An 18,907-nucleotide genomic window follows, 5' to 3' on the forward strand; every position below is an offset into this window, starting at 1 on the left:
CGCTATTTCAATGGGTGACTTCATTTTGCTTTTCCTACTGAATTCTAGAACAAGGGATCCTGTCATCTGTGAAAGGCATTCCAGGTACCACCTAGTACCTAGGGATATTTTTGAAAACAGCAGAAAAGCCACTCCGGCTGGTAAGGAGAACTTACTTAAACATCTTTCTGGCGTGATTGGGATAAGGAAAGTGAGATAGCAGAGGAGGTGGAGTGAAAACAGTCCAGAAACCTGTGGTGAAATTAATCAAGCCTGCACCCGCCTCTTGGCTAAAGAGCTTTCCCCCACAGGAAGGACCGGCTGCAGTTGGGCAAGGCCAGGCCGTCTGTATCAGCTGATGCAAAATCTGGAAGCGTGGGCAGCTAGAAATACTTTCTACAGGACTGCAGGTTAGCTCCCTCCTCTCTCCAGCTCCTTTGCCCCATCTTTTCCTGCCCCAAAACAGATCAGGCCTCCCCTTTCCCCTGAGCGTCATCCGCTTTCTGTCCCGGGAGCCCAGGCTTCTGTGTTGGTTGTGCAGGTCGTGCCCCACACAAACCAGCAGAGTGGTGAGTGGCAGCTGAAATCCAGCCCAGGTACCTTGTGCCAGATGTCCAGAGGCATGCCTTTCCCCACTCACACAGAGACACCCTATGCAACAGCTGCAACAATGCCAGGAGCTGCTGTGTTGTGCTTTCCAGAATCTTTATTTTTTAAATCATTTGGGCCGGGGGGGTGGGCAGAGAGAGAGAGAGAGATTGAGAAAGAGAGAGAAAGAAATACTCTCATCCATGGATCCACCCCACAAATACGCTTCCTGGTTGGGATTAAGCCAGGGTTAGAGCCAGGAGCCAGGAACACAATCCAAGTCTTCCATGTGGGTGGCAGGAGCACAATTCCATGAGCTATCACCACCACCTTCCATGGTCTGCATTATCAGGACACTGGAGTCAGGAGCCAGAGTCGGAAATCAAGCCCAGGTGCTTCAAGGAGGGATGTGGGTGTCCTAACTGCCAGGCCCAGTGCCTGTCTCCCTGCATTGTGTTTTGGGGCACGTCTAACGTCACCGTGGTTCTCCTACAGAAACTCCTCTTAGCATCCTCTCCACACAGTAACACTTCCCATCCTCTGTGTAACACGCACTGGTGGGCTCCTGGTGCACACCCGTGCTGGCCCCTGGTGGGCTTCTTGCTCAGACCTACACTCCCTCCGGGTATATCCTAAGTATGTCAATTACCCTTTGTGGTCTCCAGGCTGGTTTCTACCAGTTGTGCTCATTATTTAAATTGTCCAAGTTAATTACTGAATAAACTGATGAAATAGTGTATTTAAGAGAAAGGATTGCAGTTTCTTGGAAAACCAAGTTCCACAGTTTGCTCAGATTGGAAAAGGGTAAGTACTAGAGATAGCTGTTGATTTGGCTGTGGGGAGGCAGCTAGGAAAGGTTGGCAAGAGAAAAATGCAAAAATCTTAGAGTCTGAGCTCGGATGGCTTTCTATGTGTTTTGAAGTCCTTGTTTTTCTGTAAAGAAACTTAAGCTAGAAATCATAGACTGTGAATTATGGGTAGAGTTTATGAGGAAAAAAATGTATCACTATAATCTGCAGGCCAAGGCTAAAAACACAATGTTTAAGATGTGTGTGTGTGTGTGTGTGCTATCTTAATCCATTTTTTTTTTCCAATTAACCAACTGTCAACCAACGCCCAGTTCAGATCAAGCCATAGAAGAATACTGCTATAGTATTTTGTTTAGGAACTAATGGAGACATATGTAACAGCCCCTCACCTTTTGTGATGCCTTTTCATAGGACTTCAAGGACCCCATACTATGTTGTATTTCTGACAACTGAGCTACAATGTATCACATGGGAACTGACTCATTCTCAGTAACAGAGAGAGAGAGAAGTTTTATCCTCTGGGTCACCCATCAGATGCCCATAACATGCAGGGCTGGGCCTACATAAAAACTGGGAGCAAGGAACGCAATCCAGGTCTATTTTGTGGATGATAGGGGTCCCATTACTTGAGTCATCATTGCTGCCTCCCAGAGTTTGCATTGGCCAGAAGCTGGAGTTAGGATTTGTGGTTGTGAATTGAACTCAGGCACTGTGATGTGGGACACACTCTTAAACCCAATTTGACCGTGTGAAATACTTTAGATGAGGGGCCAGCGCTGTGGTGCAGTAGGTTAATCCTCTGCCTGCGGCACTGGCATCCCATAAAAGCACCGGTTCTAGTCCTGGCTGCTCTTTCAAATAAAAATTGAAAATACATTTAAAAATTTGGAAAAGCAGCATGAAGTTGATTATTAAAGATCTTAGAATTACCACTAAAGTCATCAAAATTTGTCTTTCAGATAAGAATGTAACTTACAAATCAATAAATTAATCAATTACTTTGTGGCTTATTTAGAGAAAGACAGGTCAAGACTTCTCTATTCATAATTCTAGAAATGTATGAAAGACAACTTTTTTTTTTAATTTGTTGAGAGGCAGAGTGGACAGTGAGAGAGAGAGAGACAGACAGACAGACAGAAAGGTCTTCCTTTTTCCATTGGTTCACCCCTCAATGGCTGCTGTGGCCGGCGCACCGCGCTGATCCGAAGCCAGGAGCCAGGTGTTTCTCCTGGTCTCCCATGCAGGTGCAGGGCCCAAGGACTTGGGCCATCCTCCACTGCACTCCCTCGCCACAGCAGAGAGCTGGCCTGGAAGAGGAGCAACCAGGACAGAATCCGGCACCCCGAACGGGACTAGAACTCGGTGTGCTGGTGCCGCAGGCGGAGGATTAGCCTATTGAGCCGCAGCACTGGCCATAAAAGACAATTTTCTTCATAACTAATCTGGTGACAGAATCTGATGTGAACCACAGGAGGATATTTAATTATCTGTATTTATCCTATTGGTTCCAAATATTCCTGCCTTGGGCTGTTGAATCCTTTCAGTGTTTGATTTGGAGATATATCCTATTACCTTTCTAAATTCAAAATATCTGAAATTGGGACACTTCTGGCCAAGAAACCTTGACTTAGGGACCACGAACCTGTTGTCCATGACAAGAGACTCATTGTGGCCACCTGTGTATTTACAAGAAAAGGAGAAGGGATTCCACTTTGACTGGTGTGGTGTACCAGACTCTCTGAAGCACCTGGTATTATAAACAAAAACAATTAAGTCCTGAATAAAACATACTGTTAATGCCATGTTGTGCTCACAGGCACTAATGGAAATCTCCAACTCATCCCCCTGCCCCGCACACACACTAACCACAACGGAAATGGAAGAGACCAGAAACATTCCAAACCATAGAAAGTCAGGGGAAGGGGGTTGGAGGAGCAGCTTAAAAAACACAGAGAATTATTGAGGAGGTTTAGAGATAGTCTATTAGTCACGGTAGGCAATTCTGTGCTGTGAGGACAAACTAACTTCACTCTCTCACTGCCATCACACAGACAAAACTCACTTCTCACTCTTGTGCATCCCAGTGCAGGCTGCAGGAGTCTCCCCTCCACACAGTGGCTGAAGGGTGTGACTGATGCAGGCTTTCCCATGGGCAGGAAGGAAGATGTAGCATAACCGAACACCAGGAGAACTCAAAGCCACCTTCCCAGCCTCTGACCAGAAGGAACACAGCCCCTTCATTCTCACTGCCCGGGGTTATTCCTGCTACCTCCTCTCGGTGTAGGACAGGGTAAGGAATACGAGAACGCTTCAAAAGGTTTCTGTGAAATGCAATTAAAAGATAAGTTTATCCGAGTGCAAAAATTTTTAAATCCATGCTTAGTTTTTCATAATAGACATTTTCCTTGAACTCTTTGAAGATCCTTCATATTTGTTGATTGTTACTGTCCCTGCCATAAAAAGTAGAAAGAAAAAAATAGAAAAATGGGACATTGAAAAGAGACATAAAAAGTCCAGAGGCACCTATAATCACAATACACAAATTGCAATACACATAAATCCAAAAGCAGCTAATGCCAGGATGATTTTTAATTTATTTTTTATTTTTTTAAAGATTTATTTTATTTATTTGAAAGGCAGAGTTACAGAGAGAGGGAAGGGGGAGGAGGGAGGTGGGAGAGAGAGAGAGAGAGAGAGAGAGAGAGAGAGAGGAAAAAGAGATATACACAGAGAGATATCTTCCATCTGTGGCTTTACTCCCCAAGTGGCTACAACAGCCATGGCTAGGCCAGACAAAAGCCAAAAACCAGGAGCTTCTTTCTGGTCTCCTACATGGGTGCAGGGGCCCAAGGGCTTGGGGCCATCTTCCATTGCTTTCCCAGGCTCATTAGCAGGGAATTGGATCAGAAGTGGAGAAGTTGGTACTCGAACCAGCACCCATGTGGGATTCCGGCATCACAGGGAGTAGCTCTACCAATTAGGTCAAAGAGCTGGCTCTCAGGATGAATTTTGAAATCTAGTTACATGATGTTCAGAAAAGACCTACTGGGGCCAGCGCTGTGGCATAGTTGGCAAAGCTGCCGCCTGCAGTATGGGCATCCCATATGGATACCAGTTTGAGTCCTGGCTGCTCCCCTTCCAATCCAGCTCTCTGCTATGGCCTGGGAAAGCAGTCTTTGGGCCCCTGCACCTGCCTGGGATGCCAGGAAGAAGCTCCTGGCTCCTGGCTTCAGATTGGCACAGCTCTGGCCGTTGTGGCCATCTGGGAAGTGAACCAGTAGATGGAAAACTTCTCTCTCTCTCTCTCTCTCTCTCTGCCTCTGCCTTTCAAATAAATAAATAAATCTTTAAAAAAAGACCTACCTAAAATGTTTTTTTAAAAAAAATAAGCAAGCATGAACTTTCACACTGGAGTCCATAACTGATCAGCTGGGAACACTGGCACAGGTGGGCAAGTTAAGACTTGTAAGGAAACCAAGAAGTCGATCATATTCAGCCACCCATGGAAACCACAAAATGGCAGTCTTGGAGAGGTCTCTGGGAAGCTTTTGTCTCTCTGGGCTGAACAGAGAGTTGAAGGAGACTGAGGACCCACTTGGACGCGCCGGGGACCACGGCACCTACCCCGCACCATCCGTGACTGCAACAAACTCCCGAAAGCCGCTGCTCTATTTCTGCCTTCCAGATTTCATGCAGGCCCTTCTTCTGGCCAATTCTAATTCAGAGCCATAAGGGAAAGGAATTCTGGAAAATAGAACAATTCAATGTAGTCCCTCTTTTTTTTTTTTTTTTTCAAATTGGCAACAATACTTGTACATCTTCTTTTAACCACTTCTGAATAAAGATAATAGCAAAAATTATCCTTCCACTTAACAAGATGTCAGTATTTCTCTTATAACTGAAAAGATGCTGATCCTCTCCCCTGAAAGATACACAAATGAGATTCATTTTTGTATGGCATCGATTTATTTTTGTCTGAAACTCACTCCCCCTTTGCATCCTGTAACTTAAATGCTAATGGATAAAGTTAATATCTAACACTAAATAGCAGAGGGATGGCACAGAGAAAAAAGAAAATATTGCTTTGTTCATACATACACATATTTATTTATTTACAGCTATCATGTTCATTTTCTATTTTTTCTAATATTTATCATAAATAAGTAAACTCATTTGAACATTAATAGGGTCCCTGGTTACAATGCATTGAAGCTGATCAAATATGTTTAAATCGTAAGTTTTATTTCAAAGGCTGAGGACCTCAGAGTGACAAAGAGAAAGAGAGAAAGGGAGCTATCATCCGCTAGCTCATCTGCAAATGTCCACAATAGACAGAGAAGGGCCAAGAGTTCCATCCAGGTCTCCCATGTGGGTGGCAGACACACAAGTACATAGACCATCACCTGCTGCCGCCCAGGAAGCTGGATGTGAAGTTGAGATAGGACTTATGCCAGGCCCTCTGATATGGAATGTCAGCATCCCAAGGGGTGGCTCAACCTTCTGTGCCACAACACCTGCCCCACCTCCGTATATTTAAATATACGAAAAATATAGCTACTACCATCATTTCTGCAGTGTGTCACCCAGGGATAGCTCATTCTCCCCACTTTTCACACAGCATTCTCTGCTGCCGGCAAGCACTCAACTTTGCTGGGCTGGATTCCAGTATCCACCAGGCCCACTGTCAGCAAACGCAGGCCAGAACTCCAGTGTTCCCCAGCTCCTCGAGGCCTTACTCCGGCTGTGCACCCTGACCCTTATTCAGTCAGCTGACTAAGTGTGCATCTCTCTGAGACATTCTCATAGACACATCCGGGAAGAACATTTTGCCAGTTACCTGGGCAAATTAAACATAGACATCATCTTTCACAGACCTCTACTTCATAAGGCCCATTGCTCTTGTTGGGCCCCGTCCCATCCACTCCATATGCGTATACTAATTATGAAACTGCCCACAATGGTTTGTTTGTCAAGTATCACCTGAAAATCACCTCTTTCATAATTCCATCTCATATCACCATAATAGAAGTATTAGAAGATGAGCATCTTCCCATCCATGGAGGCAGTGAATAGAACCAGAAGGCAGAGGAAAGGCAAATTCTTTGTCTCTGCCAGGATAGCCTTCTTCTCCTGCCCTTGCACATCAGCTCTGCTGGCTCTGCAGCTTGCAGATGGCAGGTGTGGGTCCTCTGGGCTGTCACGAATAGGCCAAGTGCTCAAACAAATCCCCCCCCCATCTATCTATCCATCTGTCAGCTCTCCATCATCTATCTATCCATCTGTCATCTAGCTATCCATATTGGTTCTGTTTTTTTGGAGAACATTTTGGAGATTTGTAACAGAGAAGAGAGATTCAGAAGAGTGAAGAGATGAATTTCAGATGTTTGGTGATGCAAAAGGAGAACTAGTAATAACCCATAATGGACAGTTGCTGTCTCTACACTGGAAAGATAAAGGGGAACCTGTGAATGAAACAGGAAGGCGTGGGAGCAGATACTATACACGGCATTGGAAAGAGCAATATGTCAAATATTATTTTGAGATTCATTAATATGGAGGTTGATAACATGATGGCATTAATAATAAAGATGTGGGGGCGGGCAGCATCGTAGTGCAGTGGGTTAAACTGCTTTCTGCAATGTTGGTATCCCATATGAGTGCTGGTTCAAGTCTTGGCTGCTTCACGTCCCATCCAGCTTACTGTTAATGTGCCTTGGAAAGCTTCAAAAATTCCTTATGCCTCTGCACCCACATGGAAGACCTGGATGGAGTTCCAGGATCCTGGCATCAGTTTGGCCCAGCCCTAGCCATTGTAGCCATTTGGGCAGTAAAACCAGCAGATAGAAGATCCCTCTCTTTCTCCATCTCTCTCTTGTGTGTGTGTGTGTGTAACTCTGCTTTCAAATAAATAGATTAATCTTTAAAACAAATCATAAAGATGGGGAAGACCTAGGAAGGCATATAGAAGCCAATAGTTTGAAGATTAGGTGAACAAGTGAGAAATGATATGATGACAGTCCAGAAAAATTCTGAAAATATAACTGCCAAAGAATGGACTCATGGAAAGGTGATTAGTACCTGTAGTGACTTTTAAATATTTACTTATTTGAGGAATACAGAGAGAGAGAGAGAATGAGAAAGAGAGAGAGAGAGAGAGATTGAGCTTCCATTCACTGCCCAAATACTCACAGTGTGTGTGTGCCCAGGCAGGGACTCAACTACTTGAGCCATCACTTGCTGCCTCCCAGGGAGAACATGTGCAGGAATCTGCAATCAGGAGTGGAGCCAGGACAGAAACCCAGGCACCACAACAAGGAATGTGGGTATCTTGGCCACTAGGCCAAACATTTGCCCCTACATATATCCTTATGTGTTCATTTCTCTTCTTTATTTCCCTTCCCCATCACTCTTTTGGAGAGTAAAGATTAAACATGCAGGTTCCTTTTCCAGTTTGTACATAGAAAGTCAAAAGGGACCATAATTCCCTCCTTAACACCCCAAACAAACCAGATAATCTCCACAATTATAGTTTTTGAAAAACCATCAGAGAGATGAGAGCACAGAGAAATGTAAGTGAATGGAATTTCAGAAAGGGACAATCTTTCATCTAAGAGGAAGGCTCCACAGTGGGTCTCACCCTGACTGAAGCATAGAGCAGAGGAATCCATTGTACCTGACACCAGCGTAGCTGGCAACAAGCGTTTAATGGCAGCGTGTGTGCGCTGATGTGACAGGTTAGAATCCAGGGGAGCCGTAAGCATACAGTGAAACCACTACTGCCTACTAATTCTTTCCCTCGGATGCTCACTAGCTGTTGAGATAGGGTCCCAACAACAGGGCCATGGAGAAGAGCTGAGAGAAACTCTTAAGGAATACACTGGGTTTTCTGCCAGGAAAGGTACAGTGAGGCAGGAGAGCTGAGAGACTGCTGGCACTCTAGCTAAGGAAGACTTGGGAAGAGGGTGGGAGCCGGAGAGAAGATTCTCCCCACGGCATGAAGCTAAGAGTGGAAAAGCCAGCAGCTATCGGCGAATATCAGAGAATTATCAGAGAATAGTAGCTCTAAGATAATATTGGTTTAAGCCAGCGCCGCAGCTCACTAGGCTAATCCTCCACCTTGCGGCGCCGGCACACCGGGTTCTAGTCCCGGTCGGGGCGCCGGATTCTGTCCCGGTTGCCCCTCTTCCAGGCCAGCTCTCTGCTGTGGCCAGGGAGTGCAGTGGAGGATGGCCCAAGTGCTTGGGCCCTGCACCCCATGGGAGACCAGGAGAAGCACCTGGCTCCTGCCATAGGATCAGCGCGGTGCGCCGACCGTAGCGCGCCAGCGGTGGCGGCCATTGGAGGGTGAACCAACGGCAAAGGAAGACCTTTCTCTCTGTCTCTCTCTCTCTCACTGTCCACTCTGCCTGTCAAAAAAATAAATAAAAAGAAAGAAAAAAAAGATAATATTGGTTTATAGGAAAATCTTGACCTTGCTTTCAGAATATTTGAAGTCAGTGGAAAATTGAATCAAACTAAAGCTGTAACAAAGTCCAAACTCAGCTCAATTATAGATCATATTGTTGCAGCTGCAACTCTGGTGAACCAATGGGAGCCCTTTTTGGAGGAAAATATCATTTATTGCATTATCTATTGTACTTTTATATAATATGTCCAGCATACAGACAAAAATAAATAAATAAAACATAAACACAAGCAACAAAATGTGACCCTTGGTAAGAAGTGATACCCTCAAGAGAAGTCAACCAAGAAAGAGCCCAAGTTCAAAATTATCACACTATGACAAAAACACAAGAGGATTTAAAGGTAAAAGTGGAAAGCACAAGTGAAGAGATGAGCAATTTCAGAAAAGTCATGGAAAGGGTTTTTAAAAATAGAAATATGGAAAAAAATACAGTGTTAGAGGTAAAAGAGGAGCTTGAGAGTAAGGTGGGAAAAAAGAGGGGAGTTGGCATTGCGGCACAGTGAGTTAAGTCACCTCCTACGTTGCTGGCATCCCATATGAGCACAGGTTCAAATCCCAGTGGTTCCGCTCATGATCCATCTCCCTGCTAATGCCACCCGGGAAGGAAGCAAAGACGGCCCAAGTGCTTGTGGGAGACATGGATAGAGTTCCAGGCTCTTGGCTTCAGCCTGACCCAGTCCCAGATATTGCCGCCATTTGGGTAAGTGAACCCATGGATGGAAGAGCTGGCGCTATCTCTCTCTCTCTGTAACTCTGCCTTTCCAATAAATAAACACATCTTTTTAAAAAAGAAAGAAACTTGAAAAGAGATTACTAGAAACCATCCCAGTTGAAATAGAAAGAGAAAAATAAAGATGAATAAAACAGTATTTGAGATCTATGGAACAATATCATGTGGTCTACCATTTATCATTGTAATAAGAAAAGGAGAGCACAGAAAATGGGCAGAAGTATTCAAAGAGGTAATAAATGAGACTTTTCTAAAACCCCAAAAAGACATCAACCTATAGGTCCAAGAACTGTAGCTGACATGAAGTAGAATAAATGCAAAGAAAACCACAGCTATGCACATTATGGTTGAAACCCCAAAGCCCAAATTTAAAAAGTAGATCTTACAAATAGCCAAAGGAAAAAAATATATAAACTACACAAAGAGGTGCCAGATATGAACTATAAATGCATTTCTATCAGAATTACAGTCATCAGAGGAATGACATGTTTAAAATGTTGAAAGGTAAATAGTATGTCAATCTAAAATTTTATATACAGTGACAATGACATAATGTTCATAATGAACAGGAAATAAAGACATCTTTGGAGAGACAAAAGCTAAGACTTCATCTCCAACAAATTGGCACTACAAGAAATACTGAATGCTCTTTTTTCTTTTTTTTTTTTAAATTATTTGAAGGGCAGAGAGAGAGAGAGAGAGAGAGATCATCCATCCACTGGTTCATTCCCCAAATGCTTGCAAAAGCTAGGCCTGGGCCAGGTTGAAACCAGGAAACAGGAACTCTACCCTGGTCTCCCAAGCAGGTGGTAGGAACCCAAACACTTGGGCCATCATCTGCTGCCTTCCTCAGCCCATCAGCAGGAAGTTAGATCAAAAGTGGAGAAGCCAGGACCTGAACCAGTGCTCCAATATGAGATGCCAGTGTCCCCAAACAGGTGGAAAGCCAGGCCTGCATGAAGGAATAGAAAATTACTGGAAAGGATTAATAATATCTGGGCACATTAAAGAGAGGCATATATCTTACTACATTCATTACATACATATATTTACAAATTGCTGAATATAAAACCATACAATGCATTGTGGACCTTACAACATGTAGAAGTAGAAATACAAGACAACCGCATTTCAAAGGATGGGAGAGGGATCAATAGAATTATGCTGTTGATTGGGGCCAATGCTGTGGTGTGGTGGGTAAAGCCTCTGCCTGCAGTGCCGGCATCCCATATGGGCGCCAGTTCAAGCCCTGGCTGCTCCACTTCCTTTCCAGCTTTCTGTTATGGCCTGGGAAAGTAGTAGAGGATGGCCCAAGTCCTTGGGCCCCTGCGCCCACGTGGAAGACCCAGAAGAAGCTCCTGGCTCCTGGCTTTGGATCTGCACAGCTCCGGCCACTGCAGCCATCTGAGGAGTGAACCAGTGGATGGAGGACCTCTCTCTCTGTCTCTGTCTCTCTCTGCCTCTCTGTAATTCTGCCTTCAAATAAATAAATAAATCTTAAAAAAAAAAGAATTACACTGTCGATAAGCTGCTTGACACACTTCCCCTGCTGGTCAAACGTTAAAACAAGAAGCAAGATCCCCATTCCAATACAAACTTGCTGCAGGTACATTTTTCTAAACTCAAACTACATTTTCTTTTTGGAATTCCGATGCCATTGCAAAGGAAATATCCATATTAAAATCTACTTAACTGTGCACCTGAGGAGCTTCCAGCTAACCTTCAACTGAGAGAAATTAATCTGCAGTGTAATGGCATGCCAAAGGTGAGCTATGTAGGGAAAATATAGAATTCTCCTCACAGAATTCTACAAATGCCTACTAAGCATCAAACATACTCAGCTAAAATGATACTTTCATGGATTGTTATATTTGGCTGTACCTGTCTCAGTGGAAAGATATTTTCAAAAGTGAAATATGTAAAATTCCATCAAAATCAGTATTAAACACAAACATTTGGGGCCAGCGCTGTGGCACAGGGGGTTAAGCTGCCGTCTGCAGTGTTGCATTCCATATAGACGCTGGTTCAAGTCCCCCGCTGCTTCAGTTCAGATCTAGCTCCCTACTAATGGCCTGGGAAAGCAGCAGAAGATGGCTCAAGTCCTTGGGCTCCTGCACCCACGTGGGAGACCTGGATGAAGCTCCTGGCTCCTGGCTTCAGATAGGCCCAGCCCCAGTCATTTTGGTCATCCAGGGAGTGAACCAGTGGATGGAAAATCTTTGTCTCCTCTCTTTTTCTGTAACTCATAAATAAATAATAAATAAATAAATCTTTGCAGTCAACTTTAAAAAATCATTTGATTTATTTTCATTTACTTGAAAGACAGAGAGACAGAGTCATTTTTCGACCATCCATCCTCTGGTTCACTCCCCAGTGAACATCCACGGCAGTGCTAACCCAAGCTGAAGCCAGGGGCCAGGAACTCAGTTGAGGTTCCCAGGTCGGTGGTTGGGACCCAAGTACTTGAGCCACCCCGTGTTGCCTCCCAAGGTGCACATGAACAGTAAGTTAGAATCAGGAGCAGAACTGCTGCGCTAAACACCCTTCCCTGTAATCAATTTTGATGAAAGAGAGAATGCTTATGTTGAACCCACCCAAGTGAAATGTTACTTCCTCCAAAGAATTCCTTCCCTTCCTTTCCTTATTGAACCAGTGTTAAATTTGCTGTTAATATTACTTTGCATTTTGTCAATAAACTGTGGACATGTGTTTTCTTGTTAAGTATCTACCTAATGTCTTCACTTTTTTTTTTTTTTGACAGGCAGAGTTAGTAAAAGAGAGAGTCAGAGAGAAAGGTCTTTCTTTGCCATTGGTTCACATTCCAATGGCCGCTGTGGCCGGCGCGCTGCGGCCGGCACACCGCGCTGATCCAATGGCAGGAGCCAGGGTGCAGGGCCCAAGTACTTGGGCCATCCTCCACTGCACTCCCGGGCCACAGCAGAGAGCTGGCCTGGAAGAGGGGCAACTGGGACAGAATCCAGCGTCCCGACCGGGACTAGAACCAGGTGTGCCGGGGCTGCAAGGCGGAGGATTAGCCTAGTGAGCCGCAGCGCCGGCCCTGTCTTCACTTTCTGACTCTTGACTCACAAAGGCTAAAACATTTAGTCCCAGGCCCTTTGGGGAACTCCTGGTCTCAATGCAGCTTTTGGAAGAGCTGTCACTGTGTATTTGGCTTTGGAACCACAAACTGCTCTGTGAATCACTGGGAGAAGTCAGCAGGTGAGAGAAACAGAGAGTGAGAGTAAATTCAGTCCTAGATTGAAATAATTGTAAGTAACATTACTTGAGCATATACAACGTGTGGCACTCTGTTAAGGAAACCTCCCCTTTACTTCCCCAAGATGGATTTAGTTGAGAGGCCCAGTGACAGAGAGAGAGGGTGAGACAGCCATCTTCCATCTGCTGGGTGTTTTCCCAAATGGCTGCAACAGCCAGGTCTGGGCCAGGCCAAAGCCAGCAACTCCATTTGGGTCTCTCTCCCTTGGGTGGCACCATCCCAAGTACGTGGGCCATTCTCTGCTGCCTTCCCAGGCACATTAGTATTAGCAGGAAGCTGAGTCAGAAGATGAGGACCCAGGACTCAAACCCAGGCTCCTGTAAGGGATGTGGGTGCCCCTAGATGCGGCTTAACTTGCCACACCACAACTTCTGCCCTAAGGAAGCACTTTGTACAGTACTCCCTGCCTTCAGCCACAGCTTTGCTTTCCACAGTACCCTAAGGTCAACTGAGATGTGAAAATAATAAATGGAAAATTCCTGAAATAAACATTTTATAATTTTTTAAAAAGATTCACTTATTTATTTGAAAGTCAGAGTTACACAAGGAGAGAAGGAGAGGCAGAGAGAGGTCTTCCATCTTCTGGTTCACTCAATTGGCTGGAACGGCAGAAGCTGCGCTGATCCAAAGCCAGGAGCCAGGAGCTTCTTCCAGGTCTCCCACGCGAAAGCAGAGGCCCAAGGACTTGGGCCATCTTCTACTCCTTTCCCAGGCCATAGCAGAGAGCTGGAAGGTAAGTGGAGCAGCCGGGACTCGAACAGGTGCCCATATGGGATCCCGGGACTTCAGGTTGCAGCTTTACCCGCTACACAACAGCACCAGCCCCCTTATAGTTTTTAAATGACTTTATTACAGGATACTTTTACAGTTGCTTTATTTCATTAACTGTGGTTGTTCATCTCTTGTGCACCTAACTTCTAAGTTAAACTTTATTACAGATATGTTTGTATAGAAAAATAGTGAATGCCAGGTTCAGAACCGTCCAGGTCTGAGGCATCCCCTGGGGAGCAGGCAGGATTGATTACTGTTTATGTTTTCTCCTTTAATAGGAGAGTCATATTAGATAGGTACTATGTCCCCTCCCCGGGTCACAGAAGCTTGGAGATCATTTTGATAAGCAAGTGGTTTATGGGACTTCACCCAGCCCCGGGACAGCAGATCCTCTGCAAACAGGAGGAGGAGCAAGGTAGACGGAACCTTGTGAAGGGGCAGGAGCAGGTGGCCAGGTGTGGACAAGACTCGGACTTCCAGGTTACAGAGCCCCACTTCTCCTTTATGGCAACAGGTCTCTCCCCCACCCTTTCATAAATGCTAGTTCGGAGCGTGTTGATGAATGTGTGAACCAAAGTATCCACGGGGGTCTGCACGCATTTACACACAGTGTGGAAGGGTGAAGGGAAGCGGGCAGGGAACATACGGGTGTACACGCATCTACATGTTTATACTATGTATTTATATATTCGTGACATGCGACGGGGAAAACATTACAATGTGTCGCTTTCCACCGCACACCCACACCCGAAGTCCCTCGGAAGCCTCCTCGCGACGGGGTCTCCAGCCTGCCCAAGCAGCCGTCCACGACGACGACCCCAGTGCGGTGGCCCTGGGACCCGAGCCCGCCGGCTTCCCGCGGCTCCCGGACACCCGCGCCCCCGCCGCAGGCGCGCGTCCCGCCACCCGGGTAGCCGCGTCGCCTCGGTCGGTCGGCGGCGGCCGCTGTTTCTTTAAACGGGCAGTGGATTTCCACACGGGGAGGGAGAGGGGTCAGCGAGGGAATGCGGCCGCCTCGGTGCCCGGCCCGGGAAGCGCCCGCGGCGCCTCGGCGTTCTCCTCAGCCTAGCGGGGTGCGGGTGGCGGACCGGGGGAGGCGCCCCTCTCATCCCGGGGCGCCCCGCTGGCGTGGCCCCGCGTCGCGGGCCGCGGCGGCCGGGCTTTGTGTGAGGCGTCGCGCGCGGGCGCTCGGCTCCCGGCACCGGCCCGGGCGCAGCTGTAACCCGATCCCCCATTTCCTGGTGGCTTCTCTTAAAGCGGCCGCGGTCCAGAAGCAGAACAAAGGCTATTGTTGCATTTCCTCCTTCGGATTCCGCGTTCTGACCGGAATGCCCCCTCACGGATAGTTAGGCTCCTGGCCGCTGCGCTGGGTGTGTGAAGGGGAAACGGTTTTCTTTTTTTTTTTTTTTTTCTTAAAAATAAATAAATAAATAAATAAACCTTGCGCATTCATTTCCCTGCGTCTGCGGGACGGAGCCGGGGGAGGTAGGCGCGGTGGAATAAAGCCCGCTCGGGGGGCGTCTGCAGACCCCGCGTGACGCTTGCCAAGGAGGCGTCCTGCGAGCGGCCCGCGATTGCGGCGAGCAAGCGGGGCCCGCGCGGCGCGGGGCGGCCCCGGCCCGGTGCCGGGGGGCGGGGGTCCGCGCCGCGCGCCCCCGGCCGCGCCCCCGCGGCGCCCCTCCCCCGCCGGCCGCTCGGCGGCGCGATGCGGGGCTGTAACCCGAGCCCGTATTTCCTGGTGGCTCCTTTAAGAGGCAGAGCTCTGTGCTGGGAATTCACGTCAGTTTCTGCCCTGAAACTCTCAAGATCAATGAGCAAAGCGCTTTCTCAGTTCTGCCTTTCAGTTTCTCTCTTCCAGGAAGGAAAACATTCGAGGGCGCGAGCGGGGAGCGGCGGCGGGGGGCGGGGGCGCCGGCCGCGGGTGGGAGGAGAGACGCGAGGCCGGCCGGCTGCGCCCCGGGTCGCCGCGCCGCGCCCTGCAGACCCCGCGGCCGCGCTCGGCCCGGCTCCCACGCCCCCGCGCGCCCCGCGCCCCGCGCCGCTCCGCCGGCGCCCGCCCCGCCCCGCCCCGCCGCGCCGCGCCGCGCCCGCCGCCGCCGCCGCCGCCGCCGCCGCGCGCGCTCGCAAGACCCCCGGGGCGGCTGCCGAGGGGGCGAGATGCTGGAAGAAACTTCTTAAATGACCGCGTCCGGCTGGCCGAGGAGCCGTTCGGGGTTGGGGAGAGGCAAGGAAAGTGGAAAAACACTGAGAACTTGCTGCTCTCCCCCGCTGTGAGACATGTCTGAGACTCCTGCTCAGTGTAGCATTAAGGTAAAGCCCCGCTCCCCTCCCTCTCCGGGTCGCGGACCTCGCGCGGCAGCGGCCGGGGCAGGCGCGCCGGGCTCCCCGGGGCGCGAAGGGCAGGGGATGCGGCTAGGCGGCGGCGGCCGTCCCCTTAGCGTAACCTTGCTGCCGAGCCCCGGCCGGCCCCCGGCCCCGTCTCTAGCCCTTCTCTTTTTGACAATGAAATGCCCGTCACGATCGCTCAGGTGGAACCCTGGGTGCTTCCATCGCTGTAAAACACCCACTGTAATTAGTGCGCTTAAGAGGGAAAAAAAAAAAAAAAAAACCTGCCCCTATTCCTACACCCCACATGTGATTGCAATGAGATATAACTTTTCTTCCCGAGGGGTGGTCTCCTTAGGGGGGGAAAAAAAGTTCTCCGGCCCCTACTCGGGTAGGATTCTTTTTTTTTTTTTTTTAAGGATTCCCTGGGTCTGTCGGATCATAGAAGATTTTCCCCCCTCTGATTGTAATTGCAAGCGCGGTGGGAGAGTCTGTCCTGGTGTCAGCTTTTCTTGGGCATTGCACAATGAATTTTTTTTTAAAAACCAAGGTGAATCAAGTTGCTGAATAGTTATTTTATTCCAATGCATATGAAAGTTGAGCAATCCCCCAAGTAGAAAACTCCTGTGGTGCACGAGGAAAAAGCAGTGAGCGACCACGCAGAATGACCTTCCGTGACAGTGCACGACTCCCTGGCTGCGTTTTGCAGGAGAGTGGACATTAGCAAACGCGGCCCTTGGTGTCCGAGTGGTTGTGCGTGTTGTAGCTGTCAGTGCAGTGGTGCCTACCGCGGTTTGTTGCTTCTAGAAAAAGTTGTTGTAAAGTTTGCTACCGTTGGGAGGCAGGGTGAGTGGTTGGTCTCCCCCTCGCTGCTTGTCTTGTGCTCGCATTTCCCGGGGCCCGGCAGTGCCCAGGTGTAAGGCTTTTTGCTTCATTGAGGGGCTGCTCCTGCGGCTGCTGGCCTGGCCTCTGTAGTGGGTGTGTGTGGGACGGACACGCAGAAGCCATGGGCTGATCACCTGCCTTCTTCTCTGGGGAATCAGGAAGCCCTGTCCCTGTGCCTGACTTTTTCTCCCCTCTTTTCAGTTGGGTTCTGTGGAGGGGGGAAGGTGGTACTTTATGATCCTTGCTTACTCGATCTCCATGTTTAGTTTTTCGTGTTTGCTTATCAGGAGAGATTTCTAAAGTAGGGCTAGTGTGAACCCAAAAGGTAGGTTGGGTTTCTTTGTTTTTGCCTCATGAAAATGCCCAGTGGAACATCTGAGCTTCTGTGCTTGTGAGTACCTGGGACTGGCAGCCCGTCCGTGGGTGTGGAGGGGGTGCCACAGTAAAGAATGTGGGGTTCTTTGATACTTCAAAGCCAATTTCTTTTGTGGTATAAATTAGATTCTCCATCGAGTTCAGGAAAATCCTGCGGTATAGATAATCTAATTTATTTGACACTTCATAACAAAAACAGAGGTAACTAAATAATAGGGTATTAGATCAGCAAATTGTATTTAGCTTGATGGCGATAAACCTGACACCAGGAAAATCTGGACCAACTCCTGGGCCGTAACTTTAGGCTGAAAAGAGAAACAAGTCTTTCTGTAACTTTTCTTGACACCTCCTCTTAAGAGATTGGGTCTCTTCTGTTCAGAGTGGATTGTTTCTTCATATTCTAGTGGAAGAGGAGTACACATTCCCTTTCCATACCCACACATACAGAACCAAACCCAAACAAAGCAGTTTCTTAAATGCAACATGAAAATTGCAACTGTGATTTGCATAAGGTAATTTTTTTCCCTTATGGCTTATACTCTCAGTTCTTTTTGGGTGCCTCTTCATCGCTGTGTACTTCTGTGTAATTAAAATAGATGGAACGTTCTTTAGCAGTCAAGGAAGTACCACTCTTCTTTTTGGCTTGTGCTGTGTGGATCCAGTATGTGGGTCTTTGCTGAGACCATGTACGTGTCCATTTAGGTGCTTATCTGTGAAGAGTGTCTCGCCATGGAGATGGTTTAATTCACAGTGTTCCAAGGACCGGGATTATTCCAGGTCTTCTGAAAACATTCTGGGGACGGGTGCTCGTTTGATGTACTTCTTGGGATGTGGTACAGTGAATGCACCGTAGAAACTACTGAGACCCACAAGCAAGTTGCTTGCTTCTAGAAGGGCTAATTCCAGGGTGCAGTAAACCAGACTTTGCAGTGGGGTGGAGGACCCATGTCAGCGTTCCAGGGATGGGCTGATGACATGTGCTGAAGACAAGCCACCAGGAAGGCTTGCTGTGCACGTGGAGAGGTTTCTCTCCCCCTCTCCTCTCCTGCCTTACAAACAGCTGGTGAGCAGCAAGCAGTAAATTCCTTAGCACTGGGGAGATGCAGCTCTGAGGGCTGACCAGAGGCAGCCGCAAAGGGAAGTACTTTGTTTACTTCTCAGCCGTGTCCTGTCCATTCTCCTGGAAGGGAGTTGGGTCCTGTTTGGGAGAAGTTGCCAAGGCCAGAATGTCTGAACCGGTCAGTGGGTGACACCTTTGCAAAGATCACGTATGTGGCCGTGATTGACAGGGAGTGCCTGATCAGGCCTTTTATCTTTCTTTTGCATTTTATAAGCATCTTTCGTTCACCCAGGGAGGTGAGTGTCAAACCCACATTTTTTGACTGGAGGAGAAGAGAGGTTGAGGAGCACAGGGTCACTCAAACTAGTGGAGCTGACTGTATCTGTGCACTGGGCTGCCCTGCTGTGTGTCGTGGCCCTCTCGTCAGGAGAGTTTAGGTGCTTGAATTCCTGAGCATTCGGGGTTGCTTGAACGCAAGGACGGGATCGGCTCCCGGTGTAAAACATCCAGTGTGTCTCAGGACTGCGCAGCTGACGGCTGGTCACAGGAAGGAGGAAGAGGCTGTCTTTTCCATCATCGGCTTTCACCTTCAAGTCACCTGTTCAGTTTTAAGTTCAGCCAAGTTGCAGTGGAAAGTGGTTAT

The 18,907-nt window shown here is 47.9% G+C and overlaps 1 protein-coding gene across 7 annotated transcripts in view; it reads left to right on the forward strand.

The window, feature by feature from the left end:
* The first annotated feature begins 15,687 nt into the window (after positions 1-15,687).
* The window catches only part of ETV6 (ETS variant transcription factor 6), a 271,165-nt gene continuing 267,945 nt past the window's right edge, over positions 15,688-18,907 (forward strand). For 4 of the 7 annotated variants that reach the window (XM_051850767.2, XM_051850771.2, XM_051850770.2 and 1 more), the window contains exon 1: positions 15,688-15,929. Coding sequence is in view for 2 of the 7 variants with exons in the window: in XM_008259620.4 (XP_008257842.1) it covers positions 15,897-15,929 (33 nt within the window). In the remaining 5 variants the exon portion in view is untranslated. The remainder of the gene's footprint in view (positions 15,930-18,907) is intronic. The other 3 variants (XM_070049388.1, XM_008259620.4, XM_051850775.2) reach the window with 1 other exon arrangement.

The sequence above is a fragment of the Oryctolagus cuniculus genome, chromosome 9, assembly GCF_964237555.1.
Source record: "Oryctolagus cuniculus chromosome 9, mOryCun1.1, whole genome shotgun sequence".
NCBI lineage: Eukaryota > Metazoa > Chordata > Mammalia > Lagomorpha > Leporidae > Oryctolagus > Oryctolagus cuniculus.